Source organism: Trichosurus vulpecula, chromosome 5 (assembly GCF_011100635.1).
Source record: "Trichosurus vulpecula isolate mTriVul1 chromosome 5, mTriVul1.pri, whole genome shotgun sequence".
In the NCBI taxonomy this organism is placed as follows: Eukaryota; Metazoa; Chordata; class Mammalia; order Diprotodontia; family Phalangeridae; genus Trichosurus; species Trichosurus vulpecula.
In genome coordinates, this window is record NC_050577.1 from 107,768,100 (window position 1) to 107,788,671 (window position 20,572).

General features: G+C 41.9%; 1 protein-coding gene across 9 annotated transcripts in view; it reads left to right on the forward strand.

Annotated features, from left to right (window-relative positions):
• Window positions 1-20,262, forward strand: part of HIPK2 (homeodomain interacting protein kinase 2) — a 256,243-nt gene extending 235,981 nt beyond the window's left edge. For 5 of the 9 annotated variants that reach the window (XM_036759554.1, XM_036759551.1, XM_036759553.1 and 2 more), the window contains exons 14-16: window positions 5,933-6,093; window positions 7,573-8,016; window positions 8,388-20,262. In XM_036759554.1, the coding sequence (XP_036615449.1) occupies window positions 5,933-6,093; window positions 7,573-8,016; window positions 8,388-8,528 (746 nt within the window). In that variant the 3' untranslated portion in view covers window positions 8,529-20,262. Of the gene's footprint in view, window positions 1-5,932; window positions 6,094-7,572 lie in introns of all 9 variants that reach the window. The other 4 variants (XM_036759556.1, XM_036759557.1, XM_036759558.1 and 1 more) reach the window with 2 other exon arrangements.
• Window positions 20,263-20,572: the final 310 nt, after the last annotated feature.

A 20,572-nucleotide genomic window follows, 5' to 3' on the forward strand; every position in this document is an offset into this window, starting at 1 on the left:
AATGAAATCCTCAAAATATTCATGTGGGATAAATGTATTGTACAAGTACGTTACCCCCATTTTATAGATGAGCAAACAAAGACGCAAGGAGACTGTAACTTCTACTAATCAGAAGTAAGTTATTGACAAGTATAAAGAATCTGCAGAAGAAAAAAATAAGATCCCGCTGCCTATCAGCTACTAGAAGTTGTTTCCTTGCTTTGTGTTCCAACCTAATAATATTTTTTTCATGGGTTACGTAGCAAGAGCAGTGAATAGCCCGTGTACTTCAGGTACACACATAAAGTCAAGGGATCTAGAAGAAGGTCAGAGTCTCAGCATGTGGCATGGTGGATTTGTTGGAGAACACAGAGGATAAAAAGGCAGAGATGTGAGTGGGTTGCACCCTGTGCCACTGGAGGGAGTATCCATATAAATGAGATCACAGGTACGCTGAAGTATTGAATTATACTTACTGGTGTTTTGTGGCTGCCTGAAGCAGGGGGTGTCATAAGAATAGGAGAGGAAGAGAGACCTGGCAGAATAACAAGGACAATGGCTCTGGGTACGAAGGAAGAAGAAAGCCCACAGTGGCCCTCATTGTCTGCCATGGCAAATGGAGTAAAGGAGAAATACCAGATAAGAGTAGCGTATCTCGGTCACAGCATAAAAAAAAAGTGGATGGGAATCTGAAGAACAGGGGGAGAGTGCTTTGTTACAGGAGAGAGGAGTCCTTCAATTTTCAGTTAATTGAGTTGAGAGTTTCTGAATAGTTCAAACAAACAGTCTTAAAGGATACAAAATTGGAGTAGGAAGAGGGTACTTCATGGTGGGGGGGATCCTTTTAGTGAGCAAGAGAAGGAACAAATGTAGAAAATGGGTTGCTGAATATATTATAGATACTCAAGATCCAAAAAAATCCTACGGCAACCTCATAAGTAACTTGTCCCACAAAGACATGGGCTGAGTTTGTGAGGATTGAGTCACAGCTTACCTTGTATAGGTCACCTATGACTTGGCAAGAGTAGAAGACACATGTTGCTCAGTTTCTATTGGTCTGCAATGACATGGTAGCTGTCAGAGTATTTTAAGTCTTTTGAAACAAGTCATAGGATGGAAAAACAGGCACCAAACCAAAAGCCAAATCTATTGCCAAAGAAGCATTCCAAAGACTGGGCAGGTACAGCTCTGAATCCTGAAGCCACTGCACTCTTGTCACCTCGTGGTGGCATTCTAAAACTGCGATGAAAGTTTCTGAGATTGAGCCATAGGTGCTGGAATTGTAGAAATGGGTATCAAAAAGTAATGCATTCTAACAGAGAGATAAACAAGTGAGATTAATTTGTTCTTCATGGTCACAGGAAAGCTTTCTATTGTTAACAACACCATGAGTTATAGATGGTTGTGTATGTGTGTGTGCACACGCACATGCATGTGCATGAGTGTACACACGCACTGCATTTTCACACACTTTGCACTAACTTCTAGTAGGGCATTTTTATCTCAGTCTATAAGTAGGAAATCCCAGCTGAAAAGATTGTGCTACTACAGGAGCATCCAGAAAGGTTAATGCCACTGCCTTTGGATGCCTTGTGGAATGGCCCACTGCTCCAAGGAGTTTTTTCACAAGTGGGTTTTTCCCCACTTGTTAAAGGGATTTAGGAAAGAAACATGTTGCTTTGATCCTATGGAAAGCTTCTCCAATTATGAATTGGCATCTGCTACTCCTGTTTTGTCATTTGTTACTAGCTTTGTTATTCAAGGCCGGCAGAAAATATCTGTTCTTCCCAATTTGTAGATAAACTTTACAAGGTAGTTTGTGAATAATTTCCGGTGACCTTGACCTATATTTCTGTTGGTCCATCAACTACTTGTGAGGGTCTAACAATAACTTACTGTTCTTCGCAAACCTTGTTAAATAAAGCTACTTCTTTCTGGCCAACCCTGGATCTTTGAAGACTTCTTGTCAAGAAGATTCTTACAGAAAACTTCTATAAAAGAATCCTCTAGGCTCTCATTGTGTTCACCTTCTTTGGTTCTGTGGCACCATGTTTTTCTAGCTTCTGATTGTGGTACTAAAGCCTGTGTACCCCATTCCCTCCACCAACTGTTCTATAATTTAGCAGATTAAAATAATAAGGATAATCTGCCCTGAGTCAGAAAGGCAGTTTTACTCAGCATAGCGCTTAGGAGAGGAAGAGATGGGGTTCGAAGCCCAGCCTCAGCTCCTGACTCCAAGACCCTATTCACCACCTCATGCTGCTTCTCTGGCCCCACACTCACTTCATACAAGGCTTTTCCATCTTTCCCATGAAGGTTTCATCTTTTTCCTCTGTGCATTCTTTAAGTCAGTTAACTTCTTACCTAATATATAATCATAAGACCCAAGATAGAGTTGTTTCTTGGATACTATAGCCAGTCTATAGGTGGGGAAGATATGTTGGTTCCATATTGACTAGGACTGGCAGCTCTGAAGCTTTGTGATTCAGAGTCTTTGCTCACTCACAGAAGTGTAACCATTTTCCCTTTAACTTTCAAAAAGGTTACTTACCTTAGAAATTTTCTTTAACTCATTTGCTCAAGAAATAACCTTCCAGGTCGGGGTCTGATTCCGAATGAAATGACTCAAGTACCCTGAAGTACTCCCTCCTTAGTTTTGTCACGTCAGTCTAGGAACATGGGATTTCTATAACTTACACTCACATGTGGGAGCTCCTTCCTGTTTAAACCAGAGAAAGGTAGGCATGTAGTTTGAGGTGCCAGGAAAAGCAGCAACAGTCTGAGAATTAAATGAGCTTTTGTTCAGGGCCTGACTCTGTTGTTTAACTGTTTGTGTGACCTTGCACAAACCACTTTCTTTGTGTCTCTGGACCTCCATCTATTCCTTTGTAAAATGAGATGGTTAGATTTGAATACCCTCTAAAATCCCTTCCAGCTCTAAGTTGGGATCCTGGGATCCTAGTATGATTGCAAGGCTCCAATTTCCCTTATCTACTCCCCACTCTTTGTGAACTATGGATCTTTGATGTCACAGTACTCTCTGTTCAGCAACAGCCAATCAGCATTCTTAACTGGTAAAGCTGCAGAAGACTCCCTATCCTTGCCCTTTAATATTCCTGGGAATTTGGTAACAAAATTGGTCCCAACCAGCTAAAATCAAGAACTTGATCTTTGTTATTCACCTTAGCACCTTCTATCCACTGAATTATCAAACGTATCAGTTAAATTCTATACCAAATAATCTGGCCTGACATAAAGTTTTCCAAATTCTATTTCCTTCAATACCAGTTAAGAAGTGTCTCCTTCTTTTGGCCAACAGTTCTTTCTACACATCTGCCAGTTTGCTTTTACTTAAAATACAAACTCTATGAACCTCCTTAAAGAGATCAACGAGACGGTAGTTGTAGACTGTTGCAGATGCCGTCAGATTTGATCTGTGTATAGTGAGATAGTGTTTTTTCTTTTTTTACAAGGTTCACTTGGGAGAAAGCCACTATAAAAATGACTGCGATGTTAAAAACCAATGAGGTCAAAACTTTCTAAAAATAGAAATTTCATGTCATTTACCTCCTTGACACTCCCACTTTTCAATTATTTTAAATGTGGTCAGGAAAGCTTCCACAGTGGAAGCTCCCTGTATAACCTTTTCAGGTGACTTTAGATGGCTATTAATTTTTCGTCTGTAATCTGTTTCACACCAACTCTGAATCGGTAACTCCTTGATTTTTACCTCTTCTAGGCATTACTTGGGCAAAAAAGAAAATTTCAGTTAATGACAGGAACCCGTGAGGGTGTAGGTGAAGAGTGCTTCTTGCCATCTCAGCGCACTCAGCATGTCAGGGTTCCAGTAAAGATATTTTCAGAGGATCTGGAGCAGGGGTTCTTACTTTTTTTTATGTGTGGAAGGTGGAAGCCTATGACTACCTTCTGAGAATTATGTTTATAAATGCACAGAATAAAATACATAATGTTATGAAATAATCCAAAGATTAGTAAAAATAACAGTGCCATTTTTCCCCATCCAAGCTCCTGGACCCCCAGAAATCTGTACTTGGATCCCAGGTTAAGAACCCCTGACCTAGAGATACTTTATTAATTGAGACAAACTCTCATCGTAAAGGAGCTGTTCTGAATTCACATATCTCATGAAGCCAAACTTATGGAAGATCTTTGCCCTGAAGGTGCCTCTTCACATACTTGAGGCTTATTGGCTCCGATGTTTACTGTTGTTCAGCGTATTGCAGTTCACCAAATAGCTTTAGAGCACCCACTTTGTGCAAAGAGGGCCCCGTGCTGAGCCCTGCCACCACTTGGCTCTCTACCCCAGCTGCAGCCCAGGGTGAGGGTTGGAACAAGGACAGCTTTTCATTCTTTTGTTTTGTCTCACCTTCCCAATATTTTTCACAACCACTAGATGGTGACAAATAAGTTTAACAAGGCTTGCAAAGTGGAGGAATCATGGCTTAAGTATCTTCCTAATGAAAGTTAAAAAAGTAAGAAATCTTTTTAATCTGAAAGTGTCATTATTAGGTGAAACAAATTACAAATCACCGGGAACAACAGATCCAGATCCACAAAAAACAGATGCAAATGAAATGAGATAATCCCCCACTGGCTGTCTTCAGATTGCCTGCCCTCCCTCCACCTCATTCTCTGACCAAATTAGGAGGTCTTTTAAAATTTGTTCTCATAATTCACTCTGCCTTAGATTTTTTTTTTCTCCTCACAGAAAACCTGTGACAAGCTCCTCTGTTCACTCGGGCTCTTATCTTCTCTGTGCCGCCTGAGCAGGTCCACCTGGTCTGGGAGCTTTGTCCACTCCGTCTTCAGCCTCATTTGTCCTTAGGAAGGCACATGCCTCCTTTTAACTTTTGGTGCTTTTAACGAGACCTGTGATTTCATTGGAATAAGGAGTTCCTAGTAAAGAACTTCTAGACCCGAAGGTCCCCACCTTTTCTGACTTTTCACAGTCTTATGGAGAAGCCAGGACCACAGAAAGGTTAGGTGAATTACCTAGAAGAGGCAGAATTAAAACTCAGCTTCCCCTGGTGGCAAGGGCAGCTCTCTAGCCACTGTTATGCCCATACAATTTATAATTTATTTGTAATATATAATTTATATATTTATTATATGTGTGTGTACAATTTATAATTCCAATATAACAAAGAGTGAAAGTTATAAAAATATTTTAGTTTATTGCTTCACAGTCCTTCACTAGCTCAGCTATCTGTCCTCCTGAACAAATACTAGTAAACTAGGACAGATAGAGGGTGACTGGAACTTCCACATTCAGTACCTTTCTAGTTCATTCCTTCTACTAATGGCCAAAGAAGACTAGGAAAGGAGAAAATTCTGGTTTGTTGGGATTTTTTTAAGATGAATAGAACCTACCTTGGGGCATCTGGGTGGCACAGTAGATAAGAGTGCAGGGCCTAGAGTCAGGAAGACTCATCTTCCTGAGTTCAAATCTGACCTCAGACACTTACTAGTTGCATGACTCTGGGTAAGTCACTTAACCCTGTGTACCTCAGTTGCTCATCTGTAAAATGGGCTAGAGAAGGAAATAGCAGACCTCTTCTGTATCTTGGCCAAGAAAAGGCCATTGGGATTGTGAAGAGTCAGACATGACTGAAGGATGACTATACAACAAGCAACAAGCATACTGTATCTTTCTGGGTACATTTGCTGGGGGTTCTTTGGGATTTTTCCCATCAGTCAGTCGAGTATTTATTAAACATGGAGTATTCAAGAAATAAAACAGAATGGTAGTAATCCTACCATTGAGGTAACAAGATAGTGTGTGATTGGAAAGTTTTAAGAGTGTCTTTAAGATACCACCCAGACTTGAAGATGGCCTTTTTATCATTTTACTCTATTGGAGGACCATCCTCTAGGGAACTTTGAGCCTTGGTGATTTGATTTAACGCATAGCCATGTTTCCTTTTCCTGACAGTCAACACCAGTCACCACTCATCCTCCTATAAGTCCAAGGCCTCCAGCATCGTGACCTCCACCAGCGGTCACTCTTCAGGGAACTCGTCTGGAGCCATTGCCTATAGGCAGCCGCGACCAGGACCGCACTTCCAGCAGCAGCAGCCTCTTAATCTCAGCCAGGTAAGCCAACACCTCATGGGGAGCACAACCAAATTTTGAGTTTGGTATCTTGCTTAACTACCGGTTGCTAGGTGATACAAGGGATAGCGCACGAGCCTGGAGTCAGGAAGACCCGAGTTCAAATCCAGCTGCTAGCTGTGTGCCACTGGGCAAGTCAGGGTTGTCGTAGGATCAAATTCGATAGTCTTTGTGAAGCACTTTAGCTCAGTGCCTGTAACATATTGTTAGTGGTGTTGTTGAAGTGTTTTTAGGTGCGTCTGACTCTTCGTGACCCTTTTTGCGGTTTTCTTGGTAGAGATCCTGGAGCGGTTTGCCATTTCCTTCTCCAGCTCATTTTACAGATGAGGAAACTGAGGCAGACAGGGTGAAGTGACTTGCCCAGGGTCACACAGCTAGTGTATGAGGTCAGATTTAAATTCAGGTCTTCCTGACTCTAGGCCTGGCACTCTAACCACTGCACTACCTTATTGTCAGGGAAAATTACCTCAAAACTTCAGCCTTCAGTTACTTCATCTTTAGCATTAAAAAGATATTGTGTTCAACCCTTGCCCATACCACAGGGTTATTGCATAGATGAATGAATTTGTTCTGATCCTGCTGCCTGGAGGCAATATGTAACAACTGTGTACAGACAAGCTGTATATAAGACAAATAGGAAATAATCAACAGAGAGAAGGTACTAGAATTGAGAGGGGCTAGGGAAGGCTTCGTGTAGAAGGTAGCATTTCGGCTGGGACTTGAATGAAGTCAGGGAAGCCAGGCAGTGAATATGAGGAGAGAGAGCCTATTCCAGGCATATGGGACAGCCAGAGAAAATGCCCAGAGTCAGGAGATAGAGTGTCTTGTTTAAGGAACAGCAAGGAGCCCAGTGTCACTGGATAGAAGAGTACAGAGATCAGAAAGAATGGGGAGGCAGGTCTGAAAGACTTTGAATGTCAAATGAGTTTTTCTTTTTTATCCTGGAGGTGATCAGGAATCCCTGGAGTTTGGGGAGTGGGGTGACATGGTCAGACTTGTGCTTTAGAGAAATCACTTTGGCAGTTGCATGGAGGCTGGACTTAAGGAGCTGTGGCAGACTGATCAGCCAGCAGTTTAGTATACTAATGCAGGTGCAGAGAGATGAAGCCTTGCACTATGTGGTGACAGTAACAAAAGAGAGAAGTGGGTATATTTGAGAGATGTTCCAAAGGTAAAGTCAGCTGATTGGATCTACAGACACTTAAGCTGCAAGCCTGGGGGCCTGGGAGGGTGGTATGAGGAAGGTAGGTGTTACTTTTGGTCAAACCAAGGGAAAATGATTCGGCTAAATTCACAGTGCCTCTTGCTAACAATTATAGGACCAGAGCTTTACAATCTTCCTGAATTACAGGAGCAGCATTCTAACTGATGAACCCCGGACATCCCACCCACCATCCCTCTGCCTTACCTCCTGCCCAGTAGAGAGTCTAATCCAGCATCTTGTTGCTTCTCTGTTTTTAGGCCCAGCAGCACATCACAACGGATCGTGCCGGACCTCACCGGCGTCAACAAGCCTACATCACTCCTACAATTGCTCAGGCTCCGTACTCCTTTCCGCACAACAGCCCCAGTCATGGCACAGTCCACCCTCACCTGGCTGCTGCTGCTGCTGCCCACCTCCCCACCCAGCCACACCTCTACACCTATACCACCCCTGCTGCTCTGGGCTCCACTGGCACCGTAGCCCACCTCGTGGCCTCCCAAGGTTCTGCTCGTCACACCGTGCAGCACACTGCCTACCCAGCAAGCATCGTTCACCAAGTCCCTGTTAGCATGGGGCCTCGAGTCCTGCCCTCACCCACCATCCACCCAAGTCAATATCAAGCTCAGTTTGCCCACCAGACCTACATCAGCGCCTCTCCAGCCTCCACCGTCTACACTGGATACCCACTGAGCCCTGCCAAGGTCAACCAGTACCCTTACATATAAACACTGGAATGGGGGAGGGGGGTGAAGAGAGGGAGGTTTGAAAGAAGGGAGGGGAAGAAAGGAGAAGGAGAGGGAAAGGGAGCGCCTTGGATTGAGGTGGGAGCAAGGCTGCTTTTTATACAGAAGGATGCAGCTCACAAACAATGCAAATGGGGCAGGAGAATGGGGTGGGAAAGGTAAGGAAGTGAGAGTTAGGGGCTGTCAGTGAAACTTGAACAAGGAAGTGGAAGGAGAGGACAGAGGAAAGACATTTTGAAAAAGGAAGGGACTAAGGAGGGGAAATTATTCTATGCTTTTTATTTTTAAAAAGAAAAAGGAAAAAAACAATAACAAAAAAAACCCCACAGAATCATGTATCCATTCTGCACCAAACTGGAGAGGAGAAGAGAGCAGCAGGAAGATCCCAGAATTTGGGGCCCCAGTTTTTGAAGAACTTTACCTATAGACTTTTGAAAGATTATTTTCATATGACAGCAAGTGACATTTGAGAAGTTGCTGTCAGGGACACCTGAAACCGAAATCCAATAGGTTTTTAATCAATTGAACGTGAGAAAAAAGGGATTTTTCCAGAACTCTGAAGGGTCCGCAGCCCTCCTGAGCATCAGGCTGTGATCCAAGGGCATTGATACGCAGTCATTATTCTGGGGGTGGAGAGAAGAGAGTGAGGGTGGGAGTGGGGCAAGCCAGGCTCTTCCTTGTCTTGAAGTCACGCACTTGTGTTTGGCATAGTAAGAGAAGGCCAGCATGATTGAAGATCTCCTGGAGAGGGCCTAATTTTCCCTTCTGAGCATTCTGGATCAATCCCTAAGCAATGTTATTCCTAAAATGTCATTAATAATGTATGTTGAAATTCTGAGTTTTTTTTTCTGTTGGAGCTTTATTTTCACTTTGAATCCCTAGCCATGTAGGAGGTAGCAGAAGTTTTAGCCGACCCTCTTCCTCCCCGCCTCCATGTAGGATGTAGCACTGTAGCCCTTTTTTGCTTACTTTATGTTCAACTTCAGTGATACCAATAGATTATTCTTCAATGTGATTGCACAAAAAAAGTGATATAACATAGGCATGTAACAAATGTGATTGTCCAGGTTTGCGTGCGTGCGTGCGTGCGTGTGTGTGTATGTGTGTGTGTGTGTGTGTGTGTGAGAGAGAGAGAGAGAGAGAGAGAGAGAGAGAGAGAGTGTTTGAGAGAGAGAGAGAGAGAGAGAGAGAGAGAGAGAGAGAGAGAGAGAGACAAGAAAGCTGATGCTGCCTTCTCTCTGTGATGTGTTCCTCGGCACAGCCATTACAACTGTCACAGTCTTAGTTTTACATCATTCCCTCCTAGTGCCTTACCAAATTACAGATGTGGTGGAAGGGTTTACTTCCGCTGGTACTCCTAGAAACTGCCTGAGGCTAGTCAGAATACGATCTCAGCCCTTCTTTTTTGCTGTTGTAATCTCGCTCGGGCTTTTTCTTCTTTTTCTCCTAATCCTTGTTTTCTTGTGGCTAGCTGTCCTCTCTACTGTTTGCTAACTTTAGGTGTCAGGGAGGCTTTGCAGCAGCTGGGAGGATATTGCCCACATATCTTTGGAGAGTTGGATAGAAGAAATGGTGGCAGAATCAGAAAAGGGCTTTGGGTGAGGTTTTCATTTGTTGGCCTGAGAAATAAGACATTCCTACCTTCTCAGTTACCAGAAGTCTGTGGGACAGTGTTATAAGTAGCCCACCTCTAGAAATGAGGGTCTTTGTCAGGTTGCTGTCTCTTCTTGTCTGCAAAGAGGGGGAAATGTAGCCACTCATTGAGAAAATAGGCATTTTTCACCAGAAGTCACAAGAGACTAGGGATGAGAGCAGGCCTACAAATTCCACAAGCTGTTTGTTCTTCCCATTCTCCCTCCCCTCTTCCCCCACATTGCCCACCAGGAATTCAGAGGGTCCTGATTGAGAGTCAGGACATCCAGCTTCTCCGGACTTTTCTACTCACTCACTATGTGACCTTGGCCAGGCTGGCCACGTCCTTGGGCCTTAGTTCTCTGGCTAGATTGGTTCCTAAGGTCCCTCCCAGCTCTAATATTCTGTGATTCAGTCCCTCAACCCCTCTTCCATCCCCACACCCAAGTTTCCTTTCTCCCAATTCCTGCTGTCATTGCTTTACCCTCGAACTTTTCCCAGACCCTGCTTGTCGGGCTCCTTCCTCTCCCCATCCCCACAGAAAACCACCAGCCGAGACTTTTTGCTGCTAAATTCTTTCCTCATATTCCCCAATTTTCTCTGAGCCCCTGGTTTGCAGAGGGATTGGGGAGGGGGAAGTAGTTCCACAGAAATACCCCAACATCACTGTTATCTGGGACTGACTGCCCAGCCAGGGAGCAGAAAGTTTGAAAAATATATCTATCCTTTGCACTGCTGCAGGGTTGCTTCAAGCAATATCTAGTAGCCACTGATAAATATTGGAAGTTTCTTCAGGAGTTGTGAATACAGGTTGAGGGAATATTCTCCCCAAGCAGAGAGAGCCACTCAGAATTTGATTAATGGAAACAGAAAGCAATATACTGGTACCAACAGGACTTATAAAATTCTTCCCAGACCTTTGATTAAAAGTGACCCTGAATCCAAGTTTCAAAAGTACAAAGAGATAATTGAAAGAAATCCTAATATTTACCTGGGGGGTATAGTGGGTACCTGGACTTGGAAGTCAGGAAGGTCTGAGTTCAGATCCTGCCTCAGATTTTAACAGTGTGACCCTGGGCAAGTCACTTTACTTCTTCCTGCCTGAGTTTCCTCATCTGTAAAGTGAGGAGGTTGGATTCAGTGGCCTTCATGGTCCCTTCCAGCTCTAAATATATGATCCTATGACCTCTATGTCAGATTTTCTTAATCCCCTCTGATTTCACCCCCACCCCTCCCCAGCTCTTCAACTCTAGACTTTCCCTACTCATCTTCTGCAAATAGTGTTTTCATAAGGATGATTCCATTTCATCTCAGTAAAGCTGTTGTTAATTTAGCTCTTAACTATAAAGGAACTCTGGGAACTTCCCTCACTCCGCCACACATCTTAGAAATTTTACAAAGAAAAGTCTCCCCAGAGGAGTAAACAGCCCTAATACAAATGAGTATGAGATTAGATTAGATTAGACCACAGTCCCCAGGGGCATATCTAAGAGACCATTTTTACCCCTTGGAGGCCCTGCACACCATCCGAGCTCAAGCAATACTTGTAGACTGACTGAAGTGTCAGGCAGAATGGAAAAGAGGACTGGGAAAATGTTTGGAGCGGAGGTTAAATTTACACTCGCCTTGATACCACAGTAGCACTCACCTTCATTGAGGACAAAGGAATTGCCATTTGGGAGGTCACAGGAAATGGGAGGTCCATGACGTGACCTTGAAAGCTCCGTCTGCTATTGCACATGTGTAGGTTATCCAACAGTAGCATTCTCCCCAGGTGCAAAAGCGCCTGGCAACTAACAAATGAAACTCAAGTTGCCATGTTAGTTTCTTGGACACCCCCAGAGCAAATCCCTTCCAACACTGACTTCCCTGAAATAAGAGGTTCTGATTTTCCCAGGGAAAAAAGCGCCTTACTTTTCCATTGCAAAAAAAAAAAAAATGGAAACTGTTCATGTCCAAAATTCTCTGTTCCTTTTCCCATTTCCTCTCCATCTGTTTCTCTCTCCTCCCCTGCTCACCATCTCTTCCCCATCAGGTCAGCAATGAAAATTTAGTGCTGCTTATATTCTCAAGAGAAAGGACAGCATTGTTTTATTGTAACCATGACTATTATAATAATAACGATATTTAGCTTGAATTTTAAATGCATTCATTCCAGCATCTCAGTGTTTTCTTTTTTATATTTAACAGTATCTTTTTGTGGTATCTGAGTACAAAAGTAGGATGAGGGCTATCAGAGGGGGTCTGATCATGTGAAACAAAAAGAGAAGAGAATCTAGAAGATTGTCTAGGAACAACAGAGAGGTGGGATTTTTTTCTTTTTGTCTCTGTTATACTAGAAACTTCCAGTAATATCTGTGTTGGTCAGGGCAAGAATGAATGGAGTACTGAAAACATAGAAGCTGGCTGTATTTCATAATTTACCTATCTGTGGCATACAGAATTTACTTTGGTTTGGGAACAGTTTTGACATTTCATTGGCTGAATGATTGGACCTGAATCAAAAACATCTTAGTCCTCGCTATCATTCTCACCACCTTCCCTGCCCTTGCCTCCATCTCCAAGCCTCACTGCCTCCTAACTATCCCGAAAGCCCTGTTTCGCTTTCAGAATGCAATACCTGTGCCCTGAAAACTGTTGTGTATAAGAAGTTGTGATGATGGTCAGGGGATGATTACCACTATGACCCCTAGAGGGGTGAGAAGAGGAAATGGGAAGCATGCTTTTTCCCAGGGGAAATGCAGAGCTCCCTTCCTCCCCCTTTACACCCACTTATACGTACCCTTCCTCCAACACTCATTCCCCTTTAGCTATGAAGTCCCAGGAATTGCCCACTTAGGACACAGGCACAAACACATGTGAAGGGGTAGCCATTTAAACAACCACAGAATAATCCCCAAGCCCAAAAATCTTTGAATAGTCAAAAGTTATTTAGATATGATGGGTCAGAACCCACATAAAATCATTGAATAGAAGAGGACTATAATAATGCTTCCTACAACCATCATCATCATCACAAACATTTATTGAGCACCCTAATATTCTCAATACACCATATGTAGTCCTTTAAAAATAGAAATAGTGTTTTAGGTGCCGCATACTCCATATTCTTGAGTATGGATGAAGGGTTTAAATATTAGGTATCTGTTAGACTAATAATGCCTCCTATAGAAAGGTATGAGACCTTTAATCCAAAATCCCAATTTAAAAAAAAAAATCCTCAATCAAGCCCAACCTAGCATTAGTCATGTTTCCAATTCAGCATCCTCCCCTCACAATTTCTAGCCCTGTACTTTTAGCACTGAGCCACTTTGGCAGTTTGGCAAAGGTAAAGACTCTCTCTCCCTCACAATAAGAAGCTCAAGTGCAGAACTTCTTGCTTGGTTTGTCCCGTTTCTACTTCACCAAATTGTTGACTTACCTAGAACAATGCAGGAATCTTTAACAGGATTTTTTCTTCCTGTTTGGAAGAAGCTTATAAAGAACAAGATGAGAAGGGGAGAAAAATGGATATGCTGAGTCTTATTCTGCAGGTAAATTTGCTTCTGGTTGGTTGGTTTCTCCTGGCCCATGTGGATGATTACACCTGTCTCTGTGACTAGATCCTCTTTCATGATATGACAGCTGTTTTCAGAAAAAGGGGTTAGGCAGACTGATGTGATGGTGGTGGACGTTGAGGCACAGTGCCGATTAAGGTTGCAGAGTGGAGTGTTGTGGTGCTTCTAATTCTGAGGGGAAAGAAAGGCCGGGCCAAACTGGTGTTTGTAATAGTGACAGGCAATCGGGATGGACTCTGTTTGTGTTTCTAGCCTTACTAGAGGGCAGAATTTTTTAAGGATGGAGAAAAGATCTGGGCTTTCTCCTCTTTTCAGGGAAAGACCCAACCTGTCAAAAATGCAGGATCATTGGCCATAAGGAAGGGACAGTGGTAGTAGCAAGAGATGGCTATCTCTTGAGTTGACCTTTGGAGTTGAAAACTGAAAACATTTATTTTTGAATAAGCTTATGGTAGAGATTTGGGGGGTGTGGTTGTGTGTGTGTGTTTGTGTGCATGGAGCAGGCTTTACTTGGAAACAGGAGGGAAGGAGATGAAGAGACTTAAGGAAGTATTCTTGGTGGTCCATGTTGGATAAAGACTAGAAGCATCCCTTGTCCCTGTTCTTTGCTTCCAGGTTCTCTGTCCCAGTAGCAAGGGAGGGGAGGGGACGTGTGCAAACGTAGCTTCTCTTAGTGGCCTGTCAGACAGCTGTGAAAGAAAAAGACAGAAAGACAAGAAGGAACTAGGTAGGTGGCCTCTGCTCAAGAAGGGAATTCAGCGGAAGAACAGCAGTTTGTTCTGTAACTAGAGTTTGGGACTTCACTACCCCATCACACTCATGATTTTGCCATGAAACATTCCAGCACAGGGACACTTTCAGTGCTTGTTTTTGTTCATTTCTTTCCTTTCCTTTGTGATAAATTTCAGAAGGCATAGCCTCCAAACCGGGCACAGCAGAAATCCCATTACCAAACTTGAAAGGAAGATGAAAATCTTCATTTCCTTAGCCAAAGAAACCTTTGCAGAACCGTCATCATGTGCAGACAGAATAATGTTCCTGTCTTTCTTTTACAGGCAATAATAACATCATTAAAGACCAAATTCCATTTTCTTCCCTTTCTCTCCCTCCTGTGATTTGTAAGTTGTTTTGTTGTAGGGTTTTTCGTCACATTCATTTCAAAACCACACTCACCTAATAAAGAAATATGAAGATTAGCAACACTAAATACTGCTGCTATCCCAAACTGTGAGTATGCTGTAATAATACTGGGACTGAAGCTCATCTCAAGATGATATCCAATACAAATTTAAATAAATGTTCCCTGTGGTTGGAAACCAGTATTAGGAGCGTCAAATGCAACTGGAAACTCTTTGGCATAGCTCATCATTGCTAGTCCACTTTGATGCCTTAGAACTCAACATTTATTCTCCACAGAAGAGTTCCAGTAATATCTCAGTCAGGGAGCCATGGAATTAGAAGACCATGCAGGGGTGTGTGGACTCCAAGGAAACACCTTGAAGTCTTAGTTCTCCATTAATCAATAACCATTAAGGGTAGGGGTGTTCTAAATGCTTCCTACCACTTCTGGGTGTCTGAGAAAGAGACACCCCCTCCAGGTCTGAAGAAATGTGCAGGGAAGTGAATGTCGGGAAGCTGTGGCCTCTGGAGGAAGAGGGCCTAGTTAGATTTTGCCTCCATGGTCTTTCTACCTCCCCTTGCATCATCCCTCCATGAATCTTTGCTTTCTGCTCTCAGGCCACCATATTGGAGAAGTAGCTTTAATACCCTGTTTTAAAAAAAAAAAAAGTCTGCCATATACTCCAAGCAGTGACCTTGTGCATGTATAGTCATGGAATATGACTTTCTACACACAAGCGACCCAAGGTCCTTGAGTTGGTAGAGCAGAGCTGTTGTGAATCAGGCCATTGGGACGTGGAGGTGGGGAGCGGTGGGGGAGAGGCATTCTTTTTAAATTCAAGGTCATAGCTGTCATCACCACCAGATTCCCCCCAAGGTTGAGTGGCTTCTCCAGAGTACCAGATGTTAGGCCATTCCAGAATCAAAACCCCCTCCATTCCTGTACCATGACCACAGTGGCCCTTAAACAGGAGGCAAATAATGCTGTATACTGATTGGAGGATTAAATCAGAAGAAGAATCCTAAGGGCGGCTTTAAGCTGGGCTTTTTAAAAGAGTGAGAAACAGGGAAGGGCCTTGAATTTGAGTGCAACTGGAGTGGGCAGAATCAGCTTGGCTTGTGGAATAAATGGAGGGGGAGGGGGGTTGTTAGTTATGATATTTTGAGGCCACACTCAATGGTTTTAGAAAATAACAAAGTTGAAACATTTCTTGTATATGGATTAGCTTTATCCCTCCAGTCTTAGCAGTGCTGCTATAACAGACTTAAGTGTGAAGAAAAAAAAATGTTCTTTTCTTTTTAAAAAATATCTTTTGCTTGCTTATAGTTAATCCAAGAAAGGCAATACTAAAGGTATATTTTTTTCAAAATGCTATTTTTTACTGCACTGATAAATATTATGACAACTCTGATCTCCGTAACAGATCAACTGTTCAGCTGTGGGTGGAACCATATGAAGGATTCACACCAACCTTGTAAATACCACGTGTAGGTCTGTCATCCAGAGGCTTCTTTTTCTTTATTTAAAAAAGCAAATACAAAAACCTTCAAAACCAGGAACAAAACTGAGGTTTCCTTTCTGAAACAGACAGGCAGCCCTCTCAAAAGAGGGTGGAGAGCAGCAGGAAACCTGGCCAAATTTGAGGACCCGGTCCGGTTGTAAGCATCTCAAGAGCCCTGGAGAGGAATCATTAATGCAGAGGCATTTTGATTTTAGTTGGAAGGCGACATGAAGTTAGAAGTGTCTGAGGGCTAGAATTCTGTGAGGTAGCTATTAAACTGCTGTGGAACATCCTTTGGATCCTTTGTCCCCCATTTGTTTTTCCTTTTAAATATGCTTTCACTAGCTCCAGGCTGGTTTGCCTCAGTTCTTGGGTAGTTTACATGAGTTCTGGAATCTTTGAGAACTCCTGCCTCCATTGGAAGCAAACCCAGCTGATCAGCATATGGGATCCTGGGTTGTTTCAATTGGTATTCTGGAATTCTGACAGGACACCTGAAGATTTTTTTTAAAGAAGGTTTTAGATAAATTTATCTTACACAAACTGTGACCTAGTGGCAATAATTACCTCAAATGTGGGCATTCATCCTGGTTTTAGCCTTTTTGAAAACATGTAGCCAGCTTGAACTTGGGATAAAAAAGACTATGGGCTCCATACGGGCTGAAAATATTGATAAATGCCCACCCTGGTCACTGTTGCTTGAGTGAATTCTGAAGATAGTGATTCTTTACAATAAAAATTAAACCAAGGAATAGATTACTGTGTGTGTTGTACTCAAGTGTGATGTTAAAATGCACATGTACGTATATATGTTTATAGCTACTGTAAAATACTTTAGCCTTCTAGAAGATATTTAAAGAGTCACATTTTAAATTAGTATAAACTAAATCATTGACTGTGGATACTTAAACAGATACCTGGCTACGTTTTATAGTTAAGGTGTTTTCTAGTTTACATTTAAACTGGTACTTTTAAAGGGAAATTTTCGTTTGCAGACGTCTTCAAACCCCCAATGGTTTGCCTCTACTTTGAGGCCATGTCCACACGAGGCAAGTTTTTTCTAACCATGCTGTGTTCGTTGGCCAAACATAAGCTTTTCCCTTCTCTGTGATTGGATTCCATATGATTTAGAGAAGGTATTCAAGATAAAGTTTTGGAAAATAAAGGGGAAGGAGGTCCAAGAGCCCGGGTCCAGGTGGGGAATTTTTATACCCTATTTTTAACTTTAACACCCTCTATTAAAACTCTTCTCTGACAAGAACGGACCCGGCTCAATGAGTTTGTCTCCAGTGGGATTCTTTGTCATCGCAAGACATAGCCGTCAACAGCCAGCCAAAAATAAGATCTGTGGACACTTATTTCCCAGCTACCCCACTGTGATATTGCCGAGCACAGGGTCTTGAAACAAACATTGAATGAAGGCTTTGTAAAAAGGGAAGCATCTCTTCCTCAGTCGAAAGTGACATCCACACCCATGTTCACTGGCTAATTCCTTCCCAAAAGTATGTTACTGTCCTCTAGACCCAGCCTTCACCTTGCCCTTTGAAAACAGGCAAGAAGTGTCAAAGTAGCTCTTTTTTGTTTTGGTTTGGTTGTCTCATTTAGTATTTAAAATTAGCCAAGAAGCCCCCGTGAAGATTGGGGAGTATGTAGAGACCTGAGTGAGCAAATAGGAACAGATAACAAGGAGAAAACTTGGAGGATTTTAGGAGCATTTAGTAAATGAAACCTGTGTCCCTACTAGTAATCAAAGATAATATTTATAATGATACTAAAGACCCTTCAAAGGGAGGGATGGAATGTATAGTTCATAACTCATTGATGAGTCAGATTACTGGAACTCTGGATTCCCTCTCTAATTAATCCCTCCTAGAAGAAGATTTTGATGATTTTTCTATGTCTTTTATTTCCTTGTTGACAGTCATTCTGGAAAGAAAGTGCTGTGATCTAAATCTCATCCCTTAGCAGGTGATACCCATTTTAAAAAAAAAAAAAAGGTTTTTATTCAGACCTAGGGAACTGAAAAGAAGAAAAATGCATTTGCTGTTTCCTGGTAAGCTGCATTTGATTGTATATTTTTATTACTATTTGCTTGCTATGAATTTCGATGTAAAAACATCACTTCCCCTCCTGATTGTACTCCTGATTTGGTTTGGTTTTGATTTGTTTTCCTTTTAACCAAATGAATTTTGTGTCAGTGGCTTTGGGGCTCAGCCATGTTCTTGAGACTAAAAGTACAGAAAATGGTATACCTCTTTTTCCCCCTTTTAAAACAAAGTTCTGTGAAGGAAGGGCGCTGCCATAGCTCTCTGGGAGCTTCCAGCCAAACTTTTTGCTTGCTTTTCATTACTGGCACTGCTACCCCCAGTGACTGCAACTGCTAACTAAATTCCTGGGCAGTTTGCCATCCCATAGGTAACCTGGAAATAGGACCATTCCAATTTCAGCTCCTGCCTCACCCTGTGCCAGGTTGTTTCAATTAGTAGCCCCAGATGCAGAAAAATTAAGGGCTCAAAGAAGCTTTTTACAACCCATCACTCTTTGCATCCAATCAAAAGCTTGGAAAAACTCACCCACTCATTCCTAAAATGAGTGGTCTTGCCTAGCTGTTAGCCATACAAAGAATTTTTTTTTAAATTACTATTTAAATAGCTTGGCTCAGGTTATAGGAAAGATTTGCAAAACGAAAAAGCGTTTGATTCAAATTTTAACCATATTCATCCTTCAGAGCTTTCCTTATCTTCCAAATGGTTACATAAAGTATTCCAGCCCTTCGAAAGCAAAGGACTTTCTTTTCAGTCCTTCTAATTTTAGTGATTACATCCAACATTTCTTTTTTTTACTCCCACCCCAACCTTTATGTTATTGCTCATTTGAAGGATCCTTCATGGATTATCCAGGGCACAATCATGTTAGGCCCCAAGGCATTTCCTTATCCTCTGCATGTTATGTTTTGTTTTGTTTTTAACCAAATAAAGTAGAAAAAGGAAGTTACACTTTGGGGCAGCAGAATTTCTAGTTTGGTAGAATCACTGTATAGCCTTTATATCTCCATATATGTCTGTATGTTTGCATATAGATATAGATGTTGATATATGTGTGTGTATATATATATAAATATATATATCAAACCAAATTCTGATAGGAGAAAAGTATAGCTTTATGACTAAGGAGAAAGAGGCATTTTTAAAGTTAGAATTAGACTCGGACTATTTAAAGGAAAAAAAAATACAATGAAATATGTTACAGGCTGCACCAATAACACATACAGGCAGACCAGACATGACTGACACGTTTGTTCCAGTTGGCTGCTGCTTATCCAAGCGGTCCTAAAGGGTAGGAATGGTGTTTCCAGATCCCCAGCACTCATGGGGACATGTAGGTGGGCAGCAGCCAATTAGAATGACTGAATCTTCCCATCGCATCTATTTCGATCTGGTGGTTAGCCTCTTAGATGGTATCGTGTTTCCGAAAATGGAATCTATTAGGAGGAAAAGAGAAAGAACCTAGAGAAATGTTTACCTTTCAACTGCCCATGAATCCAAGCTACTCTGGAAAGATTCACTCCCCAGAATGGTAACAGGGAAGAGGAGAAACTGGTGTTCTATCACCAACTCAAGAAAAATGGCTCCTTCCCCATTGCTGTCTCACATAGATCTTTCTCAACAGTGTCATCTCAGCTCAGTAACCCTATGAAAGCCCTGGTCTATTGTGTTCCTTCACTGTATGGTTTCTGTAATAAAAGTGTTAATCCATGTTAATCTTTGTGAAAAATTATTGCGTGCAACAGTATTTTCTTGTGTACCTCTTTTTCCTATGTGAATTGTCCCTCTTTTTTCTTTATTTATAAATGTCTACTTTTTTTTAAAAGACAAACCGATGTGTTGTAGACCTATATGTAACCTATTCCTTAGTCTCATATTATAGGTATAAGAATGGATATTTTACTTGGCTTTAGAATGTTTTACAAGAAAATTAATTCTTAACTGATCAAGTTCTCGCTACTAAAAATGCTTGTGTTTTTCATCATGACGTCGTGTGCTTCTAAATTAATAATCATTTTCGTTGTAGAAAAATGGAGTGAATTTATATTAGTCTTGGAAACTAATAATAGCATTGTAAATTTATGAGATGATTTTAACAGAAAAAATTATAGAAGAATATAGTTATTTTAATTGTAATATTACTAACTGTAGGGTGAGAAAGGGGGTCCCATTGTGGTGAACTATGTTATAGCTTGTTACTCACAGTTTCTTTTTGATCATTTTTTCGGTCTCTGAGGTGAAACGAGTTATTAATTGAAATTTGTAAACTCACATATGCATATTGTATATGTGTAGAAATGTAATCACACTTTGTCTTGGAATTACATTAAACTGTTTGAAATCACTGCACACCCTGCTTGGCCCCATCTTTGATCTTTGGTCTATATAACTAGGCAGGTTACCATCCTAAGAGTTCATCATAGAAACAGTACCTCTTGGAGTCACTCGGCCCCTTAGTGGTAGCTAAATATCATTTAAAATGGTAATAACCCCACCCACTGCACTAAGGAAGATGTACCCAACCTTGTAGATTGGGGAAAACACCATTATTCTTAACTGTATTACAGATCCATAATAACACACACTTAAGAAACTTTCAAGCCCCCCTAGAAATGAGCCACCTCTTTGGGCTCCCCAGGCACACTTACACAGTGCCCAG